A 22,089-nucleotide genomic window follows, 5' to 3' on the forward strand; every position below is an offset into this window, starting at 1 on the left:
GTTCAGCCTCAGTTTGGGTTTGGGTCTTGAGGAAAGGGGTATTGGTACAAGGAACACTTATGACCACTATGTGGATTGAACTCAAGTGGTCACGAATATGTATATATATATACATATATAATATATATAACTATATATTATAAGACACACATATATATATACTATATATACATATTACTAACTATATTCTATTCTTTATATTTATATATTTCACTATATATATAGTTTTAGAATTAGGACTAACAATTTTGTATTGGATACCAAATTAATAAATTGGTGTGCTCCTTCCTGATTAAGACTATTTCTCCAGCTCTCAACATTCTATATAGAAGGACAAAGCATTCTCCTATTTTCTGTAGTTCTTCTTGTAGTAATGAGGTTTGTAGGTTTCCCCCATCCACTTTGGCATGTCTATATTTGTTATTCTTTTATAGCTCATGTTTAGATACATTTTGGTGAAATATTAAATGTATAGCTTCTGATATTGCTTTCTAATCATTTTTTGGTTTATTTTCTGAAGATTTTAAGATCTCTGCTTTAAAGTACAGTTCAATGATCATATAATGTCCACTCTGCCTATCACAGAATGTGAGACTGGATTCTTTGACTCACTTTCATTGATGTACTCTGTGTACTGGTCATATATACTGAAGAACAAACATACCCAGAGATTCAAACATTCAAACATTGTGTGGCATCTGGAATGCATCTGATCCTGTGGTGTGATTCTGTAGTGGTAATTAATCTCCTATGAGGTGCTGGGGATTGAGCAAGTCTGTGAAAATGAACAAATCTTTTAAATCAAATAAACATAGGTCACTTTGCAAAAATAAAATGACACATGGAGCTTTATCTAGAAAAAATTCACAACTCTCCTTTAATTTTAGGCTAAACTGTGAACTGCCAATCTAAGTACCATAGAAGCTCAAGTCCACTGGGACTGAATTAGGTTATTGTACTCATTAGAAAAAGAGAAATTTGAGTTGAACCCTTAGAGATGGCATCATTTCAGATGGGAGAGAAATAAAAGATGTAGAATTTTAGTTGCCTGTAAAGAGAAAAATTCTCAGAATGAGCTTACGTATAGGAGGAGAAACAAAGATGGTATTCAAGGAAGTAAGGGTAGCAACCAGATTATAAGGACAACATGAAATAGCCATCAGGTATCATTTCAGTTTGCTAAGGTCTCATTTTTCTTTTCAGACAATTCCCAAAGATGATTGAATAGTGGGATTGCTTGAAACATAAGAGTTTAACTTTGTTTTCTCCCCTGCTAAGTGATTCTGAAATATAAATGCTAACACCTAGAGAGTTGAGCTTTCAGCTTACTGTGTGATACCATAAGGGAGCCATTAATAATGTCAGGATGTGTTAAAAGCCTAGAGAGGAAAGAAACTCTAAACATGAACTTTCATAACAGCACCTGAAATAAATTTTTAGCTAATATCATAAAAGTGACAGAGATAGCATGAGATTTTTCTAGGTATAATTATTTTATAATGGTTTTAATTTTATAGTAACTCCTTAGCTATTTAATCTATTGACAAAAATAAGAAAAGATTTTAAGATTTATTTTTGGATACATTGTAATAAAAGAAATAAAACACTTCCAAGTATGTTCGCTTAATTTTTTATTGACTTTATTGAGCTATACGTTTTTCTTTGCTCTCTTCCCTTCCTCTACCCCCCCCCCCCTTCAATCCTTTTCCATGGTCCCCATGCTCCCAATTTACTCAGGAAATCTTTTCTTTTTCTATTTCCCATGTAGATTAGATCCATGTATGTCTCTTTGCTTAATTTTTAAAGTGTGAATGAAATTTTTGTATATCTGACGTCTAGATATTGTCAATAAGATAAATTATAAGATTTTGGTATCACTTTATGAAAAATAATTTTCTGCTCACTCCTCAAAAAGTTTTCTAAATTCATAAATGCTTTATAGAACAAAATTAAAACATTCTCAAGTTTAGAAAGTCAGAAATGTCAATGACTTTATTACTTAGAAGTAATGTACTGTGCATTAAACTGGGTAATTAAAGTCAATAAAGGGCAGTCACTAGAAATCTAAATTATCTTAGTGAGAAGATATTCCACTATTTTGTGGTAAAATACTTGTTATATTTTGAAATATATTTTCTGAAATATTAGAAAATAACAGTATCTAATTTTGCTTTAGTACTTGCCTAAGGAGAATACACACTTACAAGAAACATAAATTGTTTTTTCATGTGATTTTTATTATAGATAAACAAAAACTTAACTTTAAGACACTTTGGACATATCTCCTGTAATTAGATATTTTTATTTTTTATCCTTTATTTATTTTATACTTCAATTTTATCTTTAAAAATGATTTATTAATATGAATATACATGTATCTGTAACATTTTTTTACATTTTTTAGTTTTTACTTAAAAATTTCCACCTCCTCCCTTCCTCCCATTTCCCTCCACCTCCATCCCCCTCCCCCTCTCTCTCCAGTTCAAAGAGCTGTCAGGGTTCCCTGCCCTGTGGCAAGTCCAAGGTCCTCCCCCCTCTATCCAGGTCTAGGAAGGTGAGCATCCAAACAGTCTAGGCTCCCACAAAGCCAGTACATGCAGTAGGATCAAAACCCAGTGCCATTGTCCTTGGCTTCTCAGTCAGCCCTCATTGTCATCCACATTCAGAGAGTCCGTTTTGATCACATGTTCATTCAGTCCCAGTCCAGCTGGCCTTGGTGAGCTCCCATTAGATGCACCCCTCGCGGTCCTGACTTCCTTGCTCATGTCCTCCCTCCTTCTGCTCCTCATTTAGACTTTGGGAGCTCAGTCCAGTGCTCCAATGTAGATCTCTGTCTCTAGCTTCATCCATCACCAGATGAAGGTTCTATGGTGATATGCAAGATATTCATTAGTATGGCTATAGGATTTGTTCAACTATGTTCATAGCAGCATTATTTGTAATAGCCAGAACCTGGAAACAACCTAGATGCCCCTCAATGTAAGAATGGATGAAGAAAGTATGGAATATAAACATATTAGAGTACTACTCAGCAGTAAAAAACAATGACTTCTTGAATTTTGCATGCAAATGGACGGAAATAGAAAACACTATCCTAAGTGAGGTAACCCAAAGCCAAAAAGATGAATATGGTATGTACTCACTCATAAGTGGATTCTAGCCATAAATAAAGGACATTGAGCCTATAATCCGTGATCCTAGAGAAGCTAAATAAGAAAGTGAACCCAAAGAAAAAAACATATAGTTATCCTCCTGGATATTGGAATGAGACAAGATTGCCAGGCAAAAAATGGAAACTGGGGGGTAGGGGTGGGGTGGTAAGGGGAGATGGGGAAAAGGTGAGAAGGGGGGATGGGGAGAACTTGGGGGAATGGGACGGTTGGGATGGAGAAGGGGTGGATATGGGAGCAGGGAAGTAGATATCTTAATTAAGGGAGCCATTTTAGGGTTGGCAAGAGACTTGACTCTGTAACGTTTTCAGGTAAGGTTTTTTTCACTTTACAAAATTCCCCGTTATAGATTTACAGACATTAGTAAATGACCAATGGAATTAGCATTCTGTGTACATTTCCATTATTTCTCAGTGATAAAAAGCATAGGTTTCTATAGAATCTACCATACCAGTTGATAAATGTTCTTCTATTGTCAATAAAATAATCTAAAAGTCCATATGCTACAGGAAGACTCCAGTTAGATTCTCCATTGCACACATGGCACAGGAGAATATGCCACATAATACATTAATCACTGTTTTCAGGCCTTCTCACATTCATACCACCACAACCAAAGTGTATACTTGAAGAGAAACTGAGAATTAGCAGGAAAATCATTGAAATTCTTCACTAACTTCTGCAAACAAAAATAATGAAGATAGCAGCATAGGACAGTTTCTTCTAGATATTTCAGAATCAAGTACAGAATTTGTATGTATAATTACAGATAAATTAATCCAGAATTGAAAGAGAAAATGAATCATGATTACTTTTATAACCTGTCATAGTGAAAGAAAAAAAAATTCTCTAAGTATACCTATATCAAATTTTAAAATAAGCAATTTTTCATTATTTACTACTTCAATAAAGGTAAACTAATTAAAAATTATAAAGTGTTAATAAGAGGCAAATAGGTAGGTGAAGTTGGGAAATTTTCTCCCAACACAGGAATATTTGTAAAGGAACGAAAGTTGCAGGAACATTACTTTATAGATTACATATATAAATACATTAATGTATTTGTGTCTCAGTATTATTACATGTTTAATTTCTCATAATTTGAAGTTAATAATTTCCATGATTTATGTGAAAATTATGAAAATATATTTTATTTCACAGAACAGTTGCTCACTGTTTATTTCTCTTTCAAAGAAAGAATATATTAGTTTTAGCAAAAAAAAAAACAGAGAGTATAAGATTATTGGGGGTTGTGATATGTCTCAGCAGGTTTAGCAACTTAGCACAAAACCTAACAACTTAAGTTTAATATGTGGAACCTGAATAGTAGGTCCTAAAATATTTCCTCTGAACTGCATACATGTGCCTTGGAATATGTACATCCCCACACATGCAAATACAAAAACATATGCATACTACATAAATAAATAAAAATTAAGTAAACATAATTAATATATCAAAGGACACGAAGTAAATTAATAAAAAAAAAAACCTTGCTTTTTAAATTCAAGACCATATTGTCATGTACAAGCCACTAGATGGTGCACTCTTCAACTTTGTTGATTTCATATTTTTTCCAAATTTTGCAAAATATATCTAACGTCTTACACATATGATGTCGCGACCTCCTCGACCAGCAAGGAAGACACAACAACGGACTCTTCTTTCAGCAGTTTATTCAGGAACCTTGAACAATCTTCGAATACTGGGGAAAGCCAACCCACAGCTAAAGTAGCCCCTGGTTAGCCAGCCCCAGCAAGCTACGTGGGAAATGCGGATAGGTCTAAGTACACGGAAGCAAGCCACATTCTCAGTATAGGACATATATGGGATGGTATGTGGTTGAGAGCACATTCTCAGTCTTAGCCATATATGGGGTAGTACGTGACTAAGAGCACATTCTCAAGAGGGGGTGATGGGCGGAAATCAGTGCCATCTTCATGGCACGGCACAAGGCAGCTCTCTACAATATGAAATATTTTAAAATTACTTATTGCATTGTTAGAAATTTTGAGTATCTTCTAGCAAATTTATTAACTTCTGGTGCATAATTTCTACTTACCAAATTATATGTTATCTTATTTTCTTTGGAGAAATTAGACTTATAAGCACATACATAAATCTTTTTCTCACAAGATGTAGACATTGAAAATAAACATGTGTGAATGTATATTGTAAAGACTTACAATTAAGGGGAAATGTATTTTTGATCCTTAAATACAAATGTAATTTACTAGGAAATATTAATCTACCACAACACATCACCTGTATCTAACGAATGATTCTGTTGCTTCCCTACATATTAACTTCATGTAATGCTTCCAAGAACCTGACCTCATTCAGTTTCATTAAACAATAACTCCTGTGGCAGACTTTTTACTTATAATGAAGATATCAGGGCTTAACAACAGTGATAGTAATACATGACCTCATGGATCATCGATCTATGTTCCATAGAACACATGCTAACTGATGTCCTATTGTCATATTTAAAAGCTGGTTATGGCATAGTCTTTCCTTGCTTGTGTGAAAACACTAAAAAAGTTTGCATAATTCTGTTTATAATATTTAACGATCAGAGTTAAATTTACTACTTAACTATAAAATTTAAATATCTTTGTAGTGATATGTTAGGTACAGCAATGTCTATGTCTCAGTTCCTAATGTTTTATAAATTTACTTAATGATATATAATGTGTTTTACTGTGTAATTAGTTGAAATAGTTGGAAAGAAAGATAACATATAAGTGATTGAGTGTATATTTTAGTTCAAAAAACCATTTTCTTTATAAATACAATTACTGGGAATCAAGCTAGAACCATATGCCTTAAATCTGTGGATTTTCCTGAATGCAGAAAAAGTTACACTGCCCTTTTGAATCTCAAGTGCATTTGAATTTTAACTGATGAAGACTACTGTAGTTTTTGATGGGAGTACTTATTTTTCAATTATAAATTTATTACATACTACACATAATACAATTCACTTTCATTGTGATATCCACGGATTTTAATAAAGATCTTCTTGAAAATAAAAATAATTCATGTTTTATGACTTACAAAGACATAATGATTCCAATCTTCTATATATTACTAGTGTGGTTTAAGCAGCTTGACTTTCAAAGAATAAAGAAATATTTCTAGACTGTGTGCCTTTAAGTAATCAGGGCAATAAAGATAGCACAACTGGTACAAGTAGTGGCCCAAATCAGATAACCACTCACCATTTTTCTAGAAAACACTGGTCCTTTTAAATCCATCTTCTTGTTCTTTTTATTAATTTTAACTCTTCAGTACTCAATAGTATAATCTTTATCTTTGGTTGACAAAGGAATATCAATAGTGTCTGAACTAAATTTTATCAACACAAAGTCTGGCTTGTTAGAGCATTACAAAAACTGATAATTACCATGACAGATTAAAGTGTCAGCTTTAGGACAGCTATGGTCAGGATGGGCAAAGAAAGAAGTCATGATTATACTAGAAGAAATATAATTAATGCAGAGTTGGACATTATTAAGGTATGTGTTTTTTTTCAGTGCAATTCTTAATCAAAGGATACTTTCAAAACTAATTTAATAATTTTGTCATTTGAACACACATACATGCATGTGTGCAGAGCATAATAGATATTTTACTAAACTTGTCATAGAATACAAAAGATATCACACATTTTTATTTAGGTGAATAAGTTTATAATATAAATAACAATTGGGCTTTATCTCTTAATCAATTACATTTTCCTATTACCATCATTATATTTGGAAACAACTTTTACTTTTTCAGTGATCCATAGAAGATTTAAATTTTGTTAATCCCAGCATTAAATGAAATATTATTTCATAATCAAATAAAATCATAACTTCATTAAGATTCCAAGCATCCAAAGATACTAAAATAGTTCATTTTTCCAGGAGTTGTTTTAATGAGAGAGAACAATAAATTGTTTTTAAATTATATAATATCTTTAAAAGTATTTTATTATACATTTCAGGGATGAATTTCCAAAGCATTATTTTACTCCTTTCTAATTGGAAGTCTATATGAACACTATTAAAGTAATTTTTATAATTTTATAAAACAGTATTACAATCCAAAAATTATGTAGCCTACTAATAAAAAGTTACTCCTTCTTTATTCATAGAGGTTTTACCTGATCATAGAATTGAATTTTTGAATATCAGGTATAGGTTATAACTTCAATGACATCATCATTGTTATCAATTGTATGTAAGTTTGAAAAGTGGGGATTCTTAATACAAATGTGTACATTGTAAGTAAAAATTAAATTAATATAAATGAAACATATGAAAACATATCTCATCATATTCAGTAGTGTATTTTGCTTAGTATAAAATAGAATATTTCACTTTGCTCTTAGTGCATTTTTTATTATCATTATTGCTGAATATAGCAGCATTTGTTTGTAATTCTAGACCTTTGATAAGATCTGCAGACCAAAACTGTACCGCTTAAAGCTGTCTTTATATTTTATTCTTTCATATGCAAGAGAGAAACAAAGGGAATTGGGGGTCAACTTTTTTGAAGAATTTGTTTGAAAGCATGGGCAGTGGGATAATATTCAGAGAATGTCAGCATTGTACTTGCTTGAAATACATGTCTATACCAAAACATTGCTGATCAAGAAAAGTTTTACAAAGTATCTTAAAATGGGCTTGTCTTTTTATTTATTTATTTATTTATTTTTTAAATTTTTGTTATTAATTTATTTATTTATTAAAGATTTCTGTCTCTTCCCCGCCACCGCCTCCCATATCTCTCCCCCTCCTCCAATCAACTCCCTCTCTCTCATCAGCCCTAAGAGCAGTCAGGGTTCCCTGCCCTGTGGGAAGTCCAAGGACCTCCCACCTCCTTCCAGGTCTATTAAGGTGAACATCCAAACAGCCTAGGCTCCCACAAAGCCAGTATGTGCAGTAGGATCAAAACCCAGTGCCATTGTTCTTGACTTCTCAGCAGTCCTCATTGTCCGCTATGTTCAGTGAATCTGGTATTATCCCATGCTTTTTCAGACCCAGTCCAGCTGGCCTTGGTGAGTTCCCGAAAGAACATCCCCAGAAGGAGGGAGAGCTCGAGCAAGGAACTCAGGGCCATGAGGGGTGTACCCACATACTGAGAAAATGGGCTTGTCTTTTACTTTTTATTCATACAGCAGTAAGCAAAAATGGGGTTTAATACAGATAGCATATCTAGTTCAAACTGCAGAAGTATGAACTGAGAGTTCTAAATGCTAATGTAATTGTAATTTAAAGTATTATTAGATTCAAACAATAATAAGCAAAAGTTCATGAACTGTAAATTAGTGTTTGAACATGTACTTAGCATGCATGACCTTTCCTTAGCCAAAACTCATTTGATAGATTTGAGTTTTGATAGTACTGTGAAATATGAAGACAAAAGAAATTGTGTACCATATACATTTACCAAACAAAGACTTGGTATACATGAGAAACAATTCCAGATGTCATTTATAAAGTATTTTACTCAGTGATACTAAAAAATAAAATTGGATGTTTATATATGGGGAACAAGGTTTTTTAAAAGATAAAAATTAATTTTGGGAGTAACCTATATGTTTATGTGTTCAATAGATATTAATATAAATCTTATTTTTATATTGTTCTAGACAATGGTTTTTAAATTTATGAAAGTAGTTGTTGCTTTAACTATCTAACCTGTTTCACTTATGACTAATTGCCATTGTTTATATATTGTAAAATTTGGCCTTATTGCACAGAATGGTCTAGGAATACAAGTGATCTGAATATGTATATAGGATGAAGAAAAATACATGCAAATTCAGATTTTTCTCAAAGAGTTATTAAGAATAAATTGAGCAAAGGCATGGTAGTGGATGTCTTTAATCTGAGCACTCCACAGAAAAGGCAGGTGAATTTCTATGAGTTTGATGCAAACCTGGTCTACTTAGTGAATTGTGAACTAACCATGGCTACATCATGAGTGAGAGCAGTTTAATAAAGAAAGAATTCATTGATCAAAGAAGATGCTCCTAGCAGGTTTTTTTTCAGAGTAATAATAAGGATTCTTATATTTTTACCAATTATATTGTTATATATAAAAGTTTATTTGCTATGTTAATTTCATAACAGCATGAGATATATTATTTATTTATTATAATACCCTTAACAATCAGGTTACCAAAAATTTATTTTCTAAAACGTGGATATGAATGGTATTATTTGCCTCACTGAAAGCTCTACATCCTTCAGTGTTAAATTCTGGTTTGGTTTTTGCACTATTTATGTAAATTCTTTTAGTTTATCTTTGGATTTCAGTTAGCAAATCACATGGCATATAAATAGAGGCTGCTTCATTTTTTAATTTCTAATGGCTTTTCTTTGATTTTCTTGCCTTATGTATAGTCCTATATTAAGAGTGCTGAAAAATGTATAGCTTTGCATTCTACCTGACCAGAATATGTAGTCTTTCCATTTTTAATATACTATTTATTTATATGTTCTCAATAACTTGTAGAGATAATGCCTATTTTAAAAGCATTATGAGTTTTCATTATGAGAATATAGTAAAAACTAATGATTTATTTTTATGTGTATGGGTTTTTTGTTTGCATGTATTTTGTCTATGGTGTCATTGCATAGAGCAAATAGATGTCAGAAGAAAGTATCAGATTCCCTAGAACTGGATGTATATGTTGTTCTGAGATGCCATGTGGGTGCTGAGAGTTGAACTATAATCCTCTGCAAGAGCATTCAGAGATTTTAATAGCTGAGAGCAAGCTCTGGTAGAGGCATCTGTCTCTTGGAGCAGCTACATGGATTCTCTTTGACTCCACCTTCTTTGTTCCAGCATTCAGTATAGTTATCCTGCCTAGGTATATTCTGTCTGATCACAGGCAAAAGCAACTTCTGTATTCATTGAATAATAAAAACAAAACATATACAGAAGGACTTCCCACATCGTCTCCCTTTTTCTGTATGAATAAAAAATAAAGTTTTGACTTTAACATAGCAAGATTACATACAACAAAACAGTTATCAAGAAAAAATTATAGTTACAATATTTAGTCAATTTTCATTTAGCAAATTAAGGAAAGTACTCTATCATCTATCTTATCTTTGTGAATCTGAAGTTTTATCTCTAATCCATCTTTTATAATTATAACTATGTTTCTTCAATGCCATCAAAGATTCCAGAAGGAAATAATATTACCTAAATTAACACGAAGTGAATTGTAAACAATTTCCAAAACTCTAGATGGCAGAGACATCCACTGCCTGGATAGTCACCCAAAGTTCTTCTGTATCATTAGAACGTCCATATTCAGCCTATAGGCCCATAGTATCTGCCTACACTTTCCCATAAAGAAGAAAATTTGAAAGACAGTTCCAACTATATTGGATGTTTGTCAGTCACTTTCTTCTGTGTACTGGAGAATATTTTGCAGTCTCTTTCTTAAGCAGGAAGTCTGAAGGACTGTCTCACCATTAGGCAAGTTCTATAGTGATTTTTCTGTGGGTCCTGCATGCCCAGTTCATACAGCATAACATCAAACAGTCCAGGCAAGAGCAGTTTCTTGCCCAAATGGCTAACAATCTCCATAATCTTTGATATCCATCATCATCTTGAAGTAGATTGGTGCTGCCAGGAGCACGTACATCTCATTGTCATGAAATTCCTAAGTTTTTAAAACATTTAAATGGCATATTCTATAGTTCTTTGAAAATTTTAAAAATTATCTAACTGAAATATATACCTATATATCTAGAAAACCTACCTAACATGAATACAAGCTTGATTATTACAGATGACTTTTATTAGCCTGTATTTCTTAATTATACATTACATTTTTAAATGAGTTGCAAAACATAATACCTTAATCAAGAGCAGAAACATACATCTAACTAAATTAACCTTAAATTTTAAACAATAGATCAAGATACATACCAATGCAAAGTATTTATCTCTATAGCATATTTACTTTTAAGTGTAAACAAACATTTAAAAACAATATTTGAGTAATTTGAGTGTAGTTCTCTCCAAACTGTGTCCTGCTTCTCTGTTGGGCAAAGTATTTTGGGGGGATGTTCATGGAGACCTGTCAGGTGATCTTAGTCCATCAAACCACATTAGTCTGGAAGGAATCCACAGGTTCTGATCCTCTGTGGAAACAAAAGAAGAACCTCTTTTCCAAAGCAACACATTCTTAGGCCCAAATTTTGAAATCAAGATACTTTTAAAATACATATGCTGTCCTAACTTAACAGCCCTTACAATGTAGTATCTCTCTGTACTTAGCTCCTTCACAGTGAAAAAAATTCAAATAAAACAATAATATACATAATCCAGACTCTCTGTGTATATTCCATCTTTATATGGCTTATTTTTCTTTACTCCTTTAATCTATGGCTTTCTGTACTGTGTCTCTTAAAGACTTAGCTCTTTTCTTAAACAATTTACTACTTTTTTTTAGCTCTCCATACTCTTTTTTTCTCTGTAGCAAGCCTATGTACATTCATCCAACACTATGAACCATTTAGAAGTCTTTTACATCTGATTTTTTCTTTATTGCATGACTATCTTTAAGTACTTTTTGATCAGGACTACCTTTTTCCTCAAATTCTATGCAGGCATGGCTAGGATCAAATCTGCTGCCCTCCTGTTGGCTTTGCCCAGTCTAACATGGCAGAAGCATATTCACTGCCTCTAAAAGCCATGTATATCACCCCATTTTCAGGGACACAATGGATCTATGATGCCATTAAGCATGTTGTAGTACTGTGTTCACAAACCCCACTTAAATGTTCTGTAGCCTAACCTCCTGAAAGAGTCAGAGCTGCTTTTGCTGGTGAACCATATTTAAAGAAACTGCATTTTTTTGGCTGATAATGGTGAATCATAAAGACCTCATTTAAATGAGCTGTGGTGCTCCTTCTTACCGCCAACAAATAGATTCTGTCCAAAGGGAAAAGAAAAATTGCAGCTAAACTTTGTGTGTGTGTGTGTGTGTCTAGAATTTTTTATAAACTCTCTCAGGTTTTAGTTGGCACACATTGACACTCCAATTTGTTGAGGGAGGTTGTTTGTTCCTGGCTGCTCAGACTTAAAATAATCACTCCAAAACTATATTATTTGCAATACTGTTAGGCCAATAGCTTAAGTGTAGTTCTACCTAGCTCTTATATCGTAAAGTAACTCCTCTCCATTAATGTGTTAATTACCGCAAGTTTTTAGCCTACTGGCCAAATTTTGGTGGGCTCCTTGCAGAGGCATCTTGTAGTGGCTACATGACTTCTCTTTGACTCCACTTGCTTTCTCCCAGAATTCAATTTAGTTTTCCTGCCTAGATATAATCTACCCTATCATAGGCCAAAAAACTTCTTTATTCATTAACCAATAAAAGAAACACATATACAGTAGGACTTCTCAGGTCAAGGAATAGAACTGTAGAAGTAGTTGAGAATTCACATATGATCTATAAGTTCCAGGCAGACAGTGAATCGGAATGTCATATTTGTTTTTGAAAACTTAAAACCCATCCCCAGTGACTCACTTTTTTCAGCAAAGTCATATCTTAATCATTTCTAAACAGCAAGTGTGTACTAAACATTAACTATATGAGACCACATTATCATTATTTAACAAAGTATTTCATAGTTTCAAACACTGTAGTGCTGCTAAAATAATGATAATACCATTGATGGCCAACATTTTTTAATCCTTACTACATAACTGTGTATTAGCTTAATTAGATATTATAACCACCTTGTCATGTTAATAGTATTATTACTGGTGTTTTACAAATAAACATACTCATTCACAAAGTGCTTAAGTAATTTACCCAGTCAGACAAGCTACAGAATTAATAACAGTGAAACTGCGTTTAAGCTAAGCAATTTACATTGTGTGATTAAGAATTTAGCTGCTTTTGTTGTCACAGAGTAGATGTTCAATTAGTGGGTTGTTGTTTGATAAAATTTCATAATTAAACTCTTTACGAATTATAATTTTCTTAATCTTTCAAAACAACAAATGATAATTAATCCATAATACAAACAAAACTCTCTTAAATACAGAACTCTGCTGAGATTAAAGCAGTCAGACAGATAAATGGAATCATTGTCTGGTTTATGTTGCATTGGAAACTGAAAATAACAACTTCAACAAAGTCAAATTTCTAAGAAGAAAGTTTCCAAGATAAGTTCACACAGCAGTAAAAATGTAAACAAGCTTAAAATATTTTAAATATTTTAAGTTCTAAATACAGAGAAGATGCCTGGGTATGCACACCTCTAGGTAAATGAAATAACTTTCAAAATGAAGCTCAGACCCTATCCCATGCAGTTTTAATGTGAGCCTTTGACAATTAGAGACCTCATAAACCATTCAGGAAGTGTGCTTTTCTATGTGTCTTAGGAAACTCTGACAGCTTCATAGATACTGATTGGTTGGGCTGTGGTAAATATGAAGTTTCATTTTACATCTCTGCTAACATGGCAACTAAATATGAACAAATTATTCTATGAGAAAGTAATGCTTCTTAGTGAAGAAGAAGATGATATTGTTTGGATACTATGACTGTTATATGTATCTATGTTATTTCTATTCCATTTTATAGAATCTAGGTTTTTTTTTTTTTTTTTTTTTGGTTTTTCAAGACAGGGTTTCTCTGTGGTTTTGGAGCCTGTCCTGGAACTAGCTCTTGTAGACCAGGCTGGTCTCGAACTCACAGAGATCCTCCTGCCTCTGCCTCCCAAGTGCTGGGAGGAATCTAGTTTTTTAGGAAGCAAAGGTAACTGTGTTTTATCTTGTCACTCTAAATTTTAATCTCTAGGAGCTATTTATTGTGATATATAATACTTAGAAGTTTTTTCTTTATTTTATTGTTTTTATTGAGCTATATATTTTTCTCTATTCCCCTTCTATCTCTCTTCCTTCCCACTTCCTTTCTACCCTCTCCCATGATCCACATGCTACCAATTTACTTGAAAGATCTTTATTTTTCTACTTCTCAAGTATATTAGGGTCTTCTTTGTTGTCTAGATTCTCTGGGATTGTGAATTGTAAACTGATTTTTCTCTGCTTTATGTCTAAAAGCCATTCATGAGTCAGTACATATTATATTTCTCTTTCTGAGTCTGGGTTACCTCACTAAATATGGTGTAATTTAAATCCATCCAATTTGCGCAGTGATTTCAAGATGTCATTATTTTTTCAGCTATATAGTACTCCATTTTATAAATTACCACATCTTCTTTATTCATTCTTCAGTCGAGGGACATTTAGGTTGTTTCCAGTTTCTGGCTATGACAAATCTGTTATGAACATAGTTGAGCACATGTCCTTGTGGTATGACTGAGCATCCTTTGAGTATATACATAAAAGTGGTATTTCTGGGTCTTGAAGTATATTGTTTCATAGTTATCTGAGAAATTGTCATATTGATTTCCAAAACAGCTGTACAAGTTTGTACTACCACCAGAAATGGAGGAGTGTTTCCTTGACCCCACATTCTCTCCAGTATAAGCTGTCATCAGTGTTTTTGATTTTGGCCATTCTGATAGGTATAAAATGGAATCTCAGAGTGGTTTTGATTTGCATTTCTCTGAATGCTAAGGATGTCGAACATTTACTTAAATGTCTTTCAGCCATTTTAGATTCATCTGTTGAGCGTTCTTTAAGTCTGTACCCCATTTTATTTGATTATTTGTTCTTTTGATGCCCAGTTTCTTCAGTTGTTTATGTAGTTTGGAGATCAGCCCTCTGTCTGATGTGGAGTTGGTAAAAAACTTTTCCTATTCTGTAGGCTACCTTTGTATCTATTGACTGTGTCCTTTGCTTTACCGAAGCTTTTCAGTTTAAGGAGGTCCCATTTATTTATTGTTGCTCTCAGTGTCTATGCTATCAGAGTTATATTTAGGAAATTGCCTCCTATGCCAATGTGTTCAAGTGTACTTCCAACTTTCTCTTCTCTGAGGTTCAGTGTGACTAGCTCTTTGACAATACATATGGCTCTATTGTCATTCTTCCACATGTTCATAACCAGTTATGCAAGCACCATTTATTGAATATGCTTTCTTTTTCTTTACCTTTTTATTTTTTTTTTCCTCTTGGTCAAAAATTAGGAGTTGGTAGGTTTGTGGATTGATATCCAGGTCTTTGAATTAATTTCATTCTTCCTCTTGTCTGCTTTTATGTCAATAGCAGGCTGTTTTCAGTGCTATGGCTCTGTAGTAGAGTTTGAAGTCAGTGATTGTGATAACTCCAGAAGTTCCTTTATTGTACATGATTGTTTTGGCTGTCCTGGGCTTGGTAGGTAAAATTAGCATAGTAAAAATGGCAATCTTACCAAAAAAATCTACACATATATTTCAGTGTCCAGCAAAATCCCAGCAAAATTCTTCATTGACCTTGAAAGAACAATACTCAAGTTCATGTGGAAAAGTGCTTTAGATTTAAATAGGTAATATTTTTCATTCATTCTTTGATTTTTTTTTTTTTTTTTTTTTTTGGTTTTTTCGAGACAGGGTTTCTCTGTAGCTTTGGAGCCTGTCCTGGAACTCCCTTTGTAGATCAGGCTGGCCTCAAACTCACAGAGATATACCTGCCTCTGCCTCCCGAGTGCTGGGATTAAAGGCATGCGCCCGGCTGAAAATTTCTTAATACATGCAATGAATTTGATCATGTCCACTACATATTTCCCTCTTCAACTCCCTTCATAAGTTCCCAATATGTTTCCCTACTAGTTTCTTGTCTTTAATTATATAATTGTTTTTGTCGAATAGGTGTGGTTAGGCATGAGCATGGGTATGGGACCATCCACTGCAGCATGCCATTCCTATTAGTGAAAACATTAAAAAAAGAATGATTCTTCCTCTCAGACCACCTACTAACAACTAATTATTTCTCAGTAACTTATGGGACTCTTAGAGTTCCTCCTCCATAATAGAGAACAATATTATAGTAATTTAGGAGTATTTTTGCTTAAACATAATTTTATTATTATATGTTTGTTTCAAATTATGTAAGAAATCATATGAGACAATAAGCTACATTTCAATCTAATTATAATGAGTATCCTAGTAGTATATAATAATGCAATAAATATCAAAGAATAGTCATACCACATAACCTTATAGTCAATTTTACTTTTAGTGCATGATATTTAAATATTTTGTCAGAAGTAATTAAAAAGGTCGTTATTTAAATTTTAATTCCAAGAATTTAAGGGAGAACATGTAAACTTCATACACTATTGGAAGCAATGTAAATTATAGCCACTGCTGTGGAACAATAAGAAAATTCCTCAAACAACTAAATATCATTACTATACGGCTAGCATTTGTACTTCAAATTATATATGTATTTGAAAACCATATAGTATTAATTAAATTTATGACTGAAATAACTAAGAAGAAATAATTTATTTTTACTTATGCATTTAGGGATGGAAATAATTAGCATCCATGCCATCAACAATAGAAATCTTTGAGATAACATATTCATCTGCAAAAATAAAAATTTGATTGCTAGTGAATGTTTAAATCTCATCAATTCATTTATATATACATTATTTATTAAAATAAATATATTTATTAATATATATTAACACACACATATATATGGATCTTGTCTCTGAACACCTACCATTATGCCAACTCTGAAAGTTCAAATTGTGATTATTTGACAGATAAACATTCATTCTTTGAGACTGATAATAGGCCATTGTATTAAAAATATATGCTATCTTTTCTTGGTCATAAAATTGAATGTAGTCCCCTCTGTATTTACAAATACTGTATCCAACTTTCTGTGATTGTTTGCTTTCTAACAGGTTGTCTGTGCAAGCTTTGCATTATTGTACAATGAACAGGGAACCAAAACAAAAGTAGAAAAAGGGACTTTGAAGATAATAATTACTTAGAAAGATAGACATAGTTCATTTGTTACATAGTTTCTTTAACCTTTAAAACTCAGAATAAATCTGTAACTATGAATGTTCTAAAATATTGAGTCTTAACTGATAATTGAGGAAAATCACAAAGAAAACAATCTTAAATAAATTGAATTCTATAAGTTGATCTTGATTGTTTTAGTCAATTAGGTGAACTGAATTAAATTAAGATATCCCTTTTAAGAACCATCAAATTTATTGACTTATCATTTATAAATATTGGCATAATGTCATATGGATAATCTGTATGTTGTTTTTAATTAAATAATTTCTAATGAATTTAATTTATTCTGTTTTAAATAATAAATGTGCTGCCAGGAGCACGTGCATCTCATTGTCATGAAATTCCTAAGTTTTTAAAACATTTAAATGGCATATTCTATAGTTCTTTTCACTAGTGGCTATGTTGGTTAAGTAAAGCTTTTAAAAGCAATCAGTGTTTAATATGGTTGTTCATGATGTTACATGAATTTTATAGTATTTTTAAATTTGTTCATTCAATCACTGAAATCAGAGCAAAACAATATAATGTTACACCAGTAATACTGACACAGTTTTGTAGAAAATGAAATAAACATTATTGTGCTTTCCTGTCCCTTTAAGGGACAAGCCACGCCCACTCCCATTACCTCTGACCTGCTTGTCGCCATCTTGCCTCTTCCCTCTCTTCTGCTTCTTCTGCGTGCCCACGTGTTTTCTCTGTCTCTTTCCCTCTTTCTCTCTATCTCTTCTCTCTCTCTCTCTCTTTCTCTCTCTCTCTCTCTCTCTCTCTCCCTCCCTCCCTCCCTCCCTCCCTCCCTCCCTCCCTTTCTCCCCCTTTAATAAATGCTTTTATGGCTACTTTCTGTGTCCATGGGTCTGCTCACAACCACCGTGCATTGGGAATTCTGCGGCATGGCTTCCCTCTGCCGCGACTTGGGTGCCAGACTCTGGAGCCGGCGCCCGGCACTGCTGGGGACCCACCAGAGCTTGCTGCTCCGTGAGCTGGGTGGGGGGAACCACAATATTTTAGGAATAAGAAACGTGAAGTAATCAAATTAGAGCTGATTTTTTGTCTTTGTTTTTGTTTTGTTTTGCTTCCCTCGCTTCCCAAATCAGCGGAAATCTGAAGGGAGAAAAACAGGAAAGGTAAGATAGCAAAATATTTTTTTAAATGTTATATTTTTATTTATTTTGCTTAACCTTAGCTATTGCTTTGTGTAGTTAAAACTATCAGTATTTAGTATGACATATATGATGGCTCTGCCTTAGAAGAGCTTTACATTGAGCTGTCTTGATATTCTGTATTACTTACATAGTTCTAGATCCAATTTCCAGGACTTATTTTATTTTTTACCAATACTTTCTTTTCTCACTGTTTCAAAATTAAACATACTTTTAACATTATTAGTTTGTAGATGTCTAGGTAATACATGTTTTGTGTGATAAATTTTAGCTATAAAAAGTTGTAATTTTATGTCAGTTCTCATATCAGAAATCATGGAAAATTAGTGAATATGAGTAAGGAAACTCTGGTAGCATCAAACAAAGAAAATTACAAATATCCTACTAGTTTATAATCAACAAAATATTACTCTTTGAGGAACAAATTTGTAGAATATCAAATTTCAGTGTGAAAATCTTTAATTCTGGGAATAATATGAGAGTTAAAGTTAAGTCTTCTGCATAATGTTTTTCTTTTTCTTTTTCTTTTTTTTTTTTTTTTTTTGGTTTTTTGAGACAGGGTTTCTCTGTAGCTTTGGAGCCTGTCCTGGAAATAGCTCTTGTAGTCCAGTCTGGCCTCAAACTCACAGAGATCCAGCTGACTCTGCCTCCCGAGTGTTGGGATTAAAGGCATGTACCACCATTGCCAGGTGCTTCTGAGTAATGTTAGCTTTCCAGAATCCATAAAATAAAATATAAAGATGATTTACATACTCCAGCAAATTTTAATTCTCTCCTTAATTAAATAGTTGGCCACAAGTATTAATTAACTATTCTTTTTTTATATGACAAACTTCCTAGCATTATATCTTGGGTTTCTTATCATGTTTTCAGATTGAATGAACAGTAATAACATTGAACTTCTAACAAATGATATTATATTAAGCCATTAACAAATATTCATTCAAGGTACCAGCATAAGGCTGTTTTTACTAATAGACTAAATATATATATATATAATTTTCATTATGAACTATTTTACTGTGGTTTCATGGGTCAAATCTGACATTGGAAGAATAACTAGATGAACTAGGCTCTGCCAAAAAGTCTTGAGCTACATCTGATGCCCTTACACACTTTTATGAAGTGTGAGAACTTCCTGAAAATGGAATTTTACTAGAATGTCAAAGTGAATTAGCATCAATGTTTGAAGGAAAAAGTAAAATAACAGTATCAGAGTATAAATCAATATACTTTCCCAAGAGTTTTCAAATGTCTTTATGAACTGTCTTTAAAGTCACTATGTCCTTGAAATGTTGAAATTTTAAAACTTAATCCACTCAGAAGACCAAAGTCCATAAAAAGAATAATAGAATTGTCCATTTAAAACATAAAATCAAATATAATTGTTAATAAAATGGCACTAGCTAAAAGCGAAAGAAGATTGACAGAGAGAAAGTAGAAACTTTATTTTTATTTTTTTAATTTATTTTTACTTAAAAATTTCCACCTCCCCCCCTCCTACTATTTCCATTCCCCTTGCCCCATCCCTCTCCTTCTCCCTCTCCAGTCCAAAGAGCAGTCAGGGTTCCCTGCCCTGTGGGAAGTCCAAGGTCCTCCCCCTCCATCCAGCTCTAGGAAGGTGAGCATCCAAACAGACTAGGCTCCCACAAAGCCAGTACATACAGTAGGATCAAAACCCAGTGCCATTGTCCTTGGCTTCTCAGTCAGCCCTCCTTGTCCAATACGTTCAGAGAGTCTGGTTTGATCATATGCTCCATCAGTCCCAGTCCAGCTTGCTCTGTTGAGCTCCCATTAGATCAGCCCCAATGTCTCAGTGGGTGGGCGTACTCCTTGTGGTCCTGACTTCCTTGCTCATGTTCTCCCTCCTTCTGCTCCTTATGTGGACCTTGGGAGCTCAGTCCAGTGCTCCAAAGTGGGTCTCTGTTTCTAGCTTCATCCATCACCATATGAAGGTTCTATGGTGATATGCAAGATATTCATCAGTATGGCTATAAGATAGGGCCATTTCAGGCTTCCTCTCCTCAGCTGCCCAAAGATCTAGCTAGGGACATCTCCATGGACACCTGGGGACACCTTTAGAGTCAAGTCTCTTGCCAAACCTAAAATGGCTCCCTTAATTAAGATATCTACTTCCCTGCTCCCATATCCACCCTTCCTCCATCCCAACCGTCCCATTCCCCCAAGCTCTCCCCATCCCCCCCTTCTCACGTTTTTCTCCCCTTCTCCCCTTACCCCCACCCCCAAGTTTCCAATTTTTGCCTGCCAATCTTGTCTCCTTCCAATATCCAGGAAGATAACTATGTTTTTCTTTGGGTTCACCTTCTTATTTAGCTTCTCTAGGATCACAGATTATAAGCTCAAAGTCCTTTATTTATGGCTAGAATCCACTTATGAGTGAGTACCCACCATATTCATCTTTTTGGGTGTGGGTTATCTCACTTGGGATAGTGCTTTCTATTTCCATCCATTTGCATGCAAAATTCAAGTCGTCATTGTTTTTTTACAGCTGAGTAGTACTCTAATGCATATGTATTTCACACTTTCTTTATCCATTCTTCCATTGAGGGGAATTTAGGTTGTTTCCAGGTTTTGGCTATTACAAATATTGCTGCTATGAACATAGTTGAACAAATGTTTTTGTAGTATGATAGAGCATCTCTTGGGTATATTCCCAAGAGTGGTATTGCTGAATCCTGGGGTAGGTTGATCACAAATTTCCTAAGAAACTGCCACACTGATTTCCAAAGTGGTTACACAAGTTTGCATTCCCAGTAGCAATGGATGAGTGTTCCTCTTACTCCACATCCTCTCCAGCAAAGGCTATTATTGGTGTTTTTGATTCTAGCCATACTGACAGGTGTAAGATGATATCTCAAAGTTGTTTTAATTTGCATTTCCCTTTTCTCTAAGGAGGTCGAGGATGACCTTAAGTGTCTTTTGGCCATTTGAACTTCTTCTGTTGAGAATTCTCTGTTCAGTTCAGTGCCCCATTTTTAATTGGGTTAATTAGCATTTTAAGGTCTAGTTTCTTGAGTTCTTTCTTTATTTTGGAGATGCTACCTTTGTCTGTTGCGGGGTTGATGAAGGTCTTCTCCCAGTCAGTAGGTTGCCTTTCTGTCTTAATGACAGTGTCCTTTGCTTTACAGGTCCCATTTTAGGAGGTCCCATTTGTTCAATGTTGTCCTTATTGTCTGTGCTACACACAGAGGCAGAGACAGAGAATGAGAGAATTATATTCAAATTTTTAGTAGTGGATGATTTTTATTTTCAAGTTCTTTATAATGGAGGTTTTTAAAAAAATTTAATTAATATTTTTTTTGGAACTATTTCTCTTCATTATTAAAATGCATAATTAAAGATGTTTAACTAGTGTATTACACATATCTTGATATAATACGGTTGCCATATACCATAAAAGTGAGATCTGTCCTCTGATGTCCTTTTTTTTGGTCCATTACATTTATGCATGCATTTTAATGAGTATTTTGGATGTTAAATTTGAGAAGTTATAAACCTTAAATATATTAAGTGTCAGAATATTCATTAACTTTTAATTTATGACAAATGTTTCCATGAAAGATTAATTAATCTTTTGCACCCATGAACTTCACCTATTTAGATTTTTAATTAATTCTATACTATACCTTTTATGTTCATTTTAATTCGATACCACATTCATAAAAATTAATAACAATACATTATCTTATGCCTTCATGAATGTTTGATTGTTTTATAGGTTCTAAAATATTAAAAGAGAATTTTTCAATGACTTTATTAGATTTTAAATTTAAGAGGCTTAAG

The 22,089-nt window shown here is 33.4% G+C and overlaps 1 protein-coding gene across 11 annotated transcripts in view; it reads left to right on the forward strand.

Moving 5' to 3' along the window:
• The window catches only part of Pcdh11x (protocadherin 11 X-linked), a 596,387-nt gene that overhangs the window by 285,369 nt on the left and 288,929 nt on the right, over positions 1-22,089 (forward strand). For 4 of the 11 annotated variants that reach the window (XM_057760420.1, XM_057760424.1, XM_057760422.1 and 1 more), the window contains exon 4: positions 18,220-18,249. The exons of the other annotated variants lie outside the window; for them this stretch is intronic. In XM_057760420.1, the coding sequence (XP_057616403.1) occupies positions 18,220-18,249 (30 nt within the window). The remainder of the gene's footprint in view (positions 1-18,219; positions 18,250-22,089) is intronic. 11 annotated transcript variants of the gene reach the window in all.

Source organism: Chionomys nivalis, chromosome X (assembly GCF_950005125.1).
Source record: "Chionomys nivalis chromosome X, mChiNiv1.1, whole genome shotgun sequence".
Taxonomy (NCBI): domain Eukaryota; kingdom Metazoa; phylum Chordata; class Mammalia; order Rodentia; family Cricetidae; genus Chionomys; species Chionomys nivalis.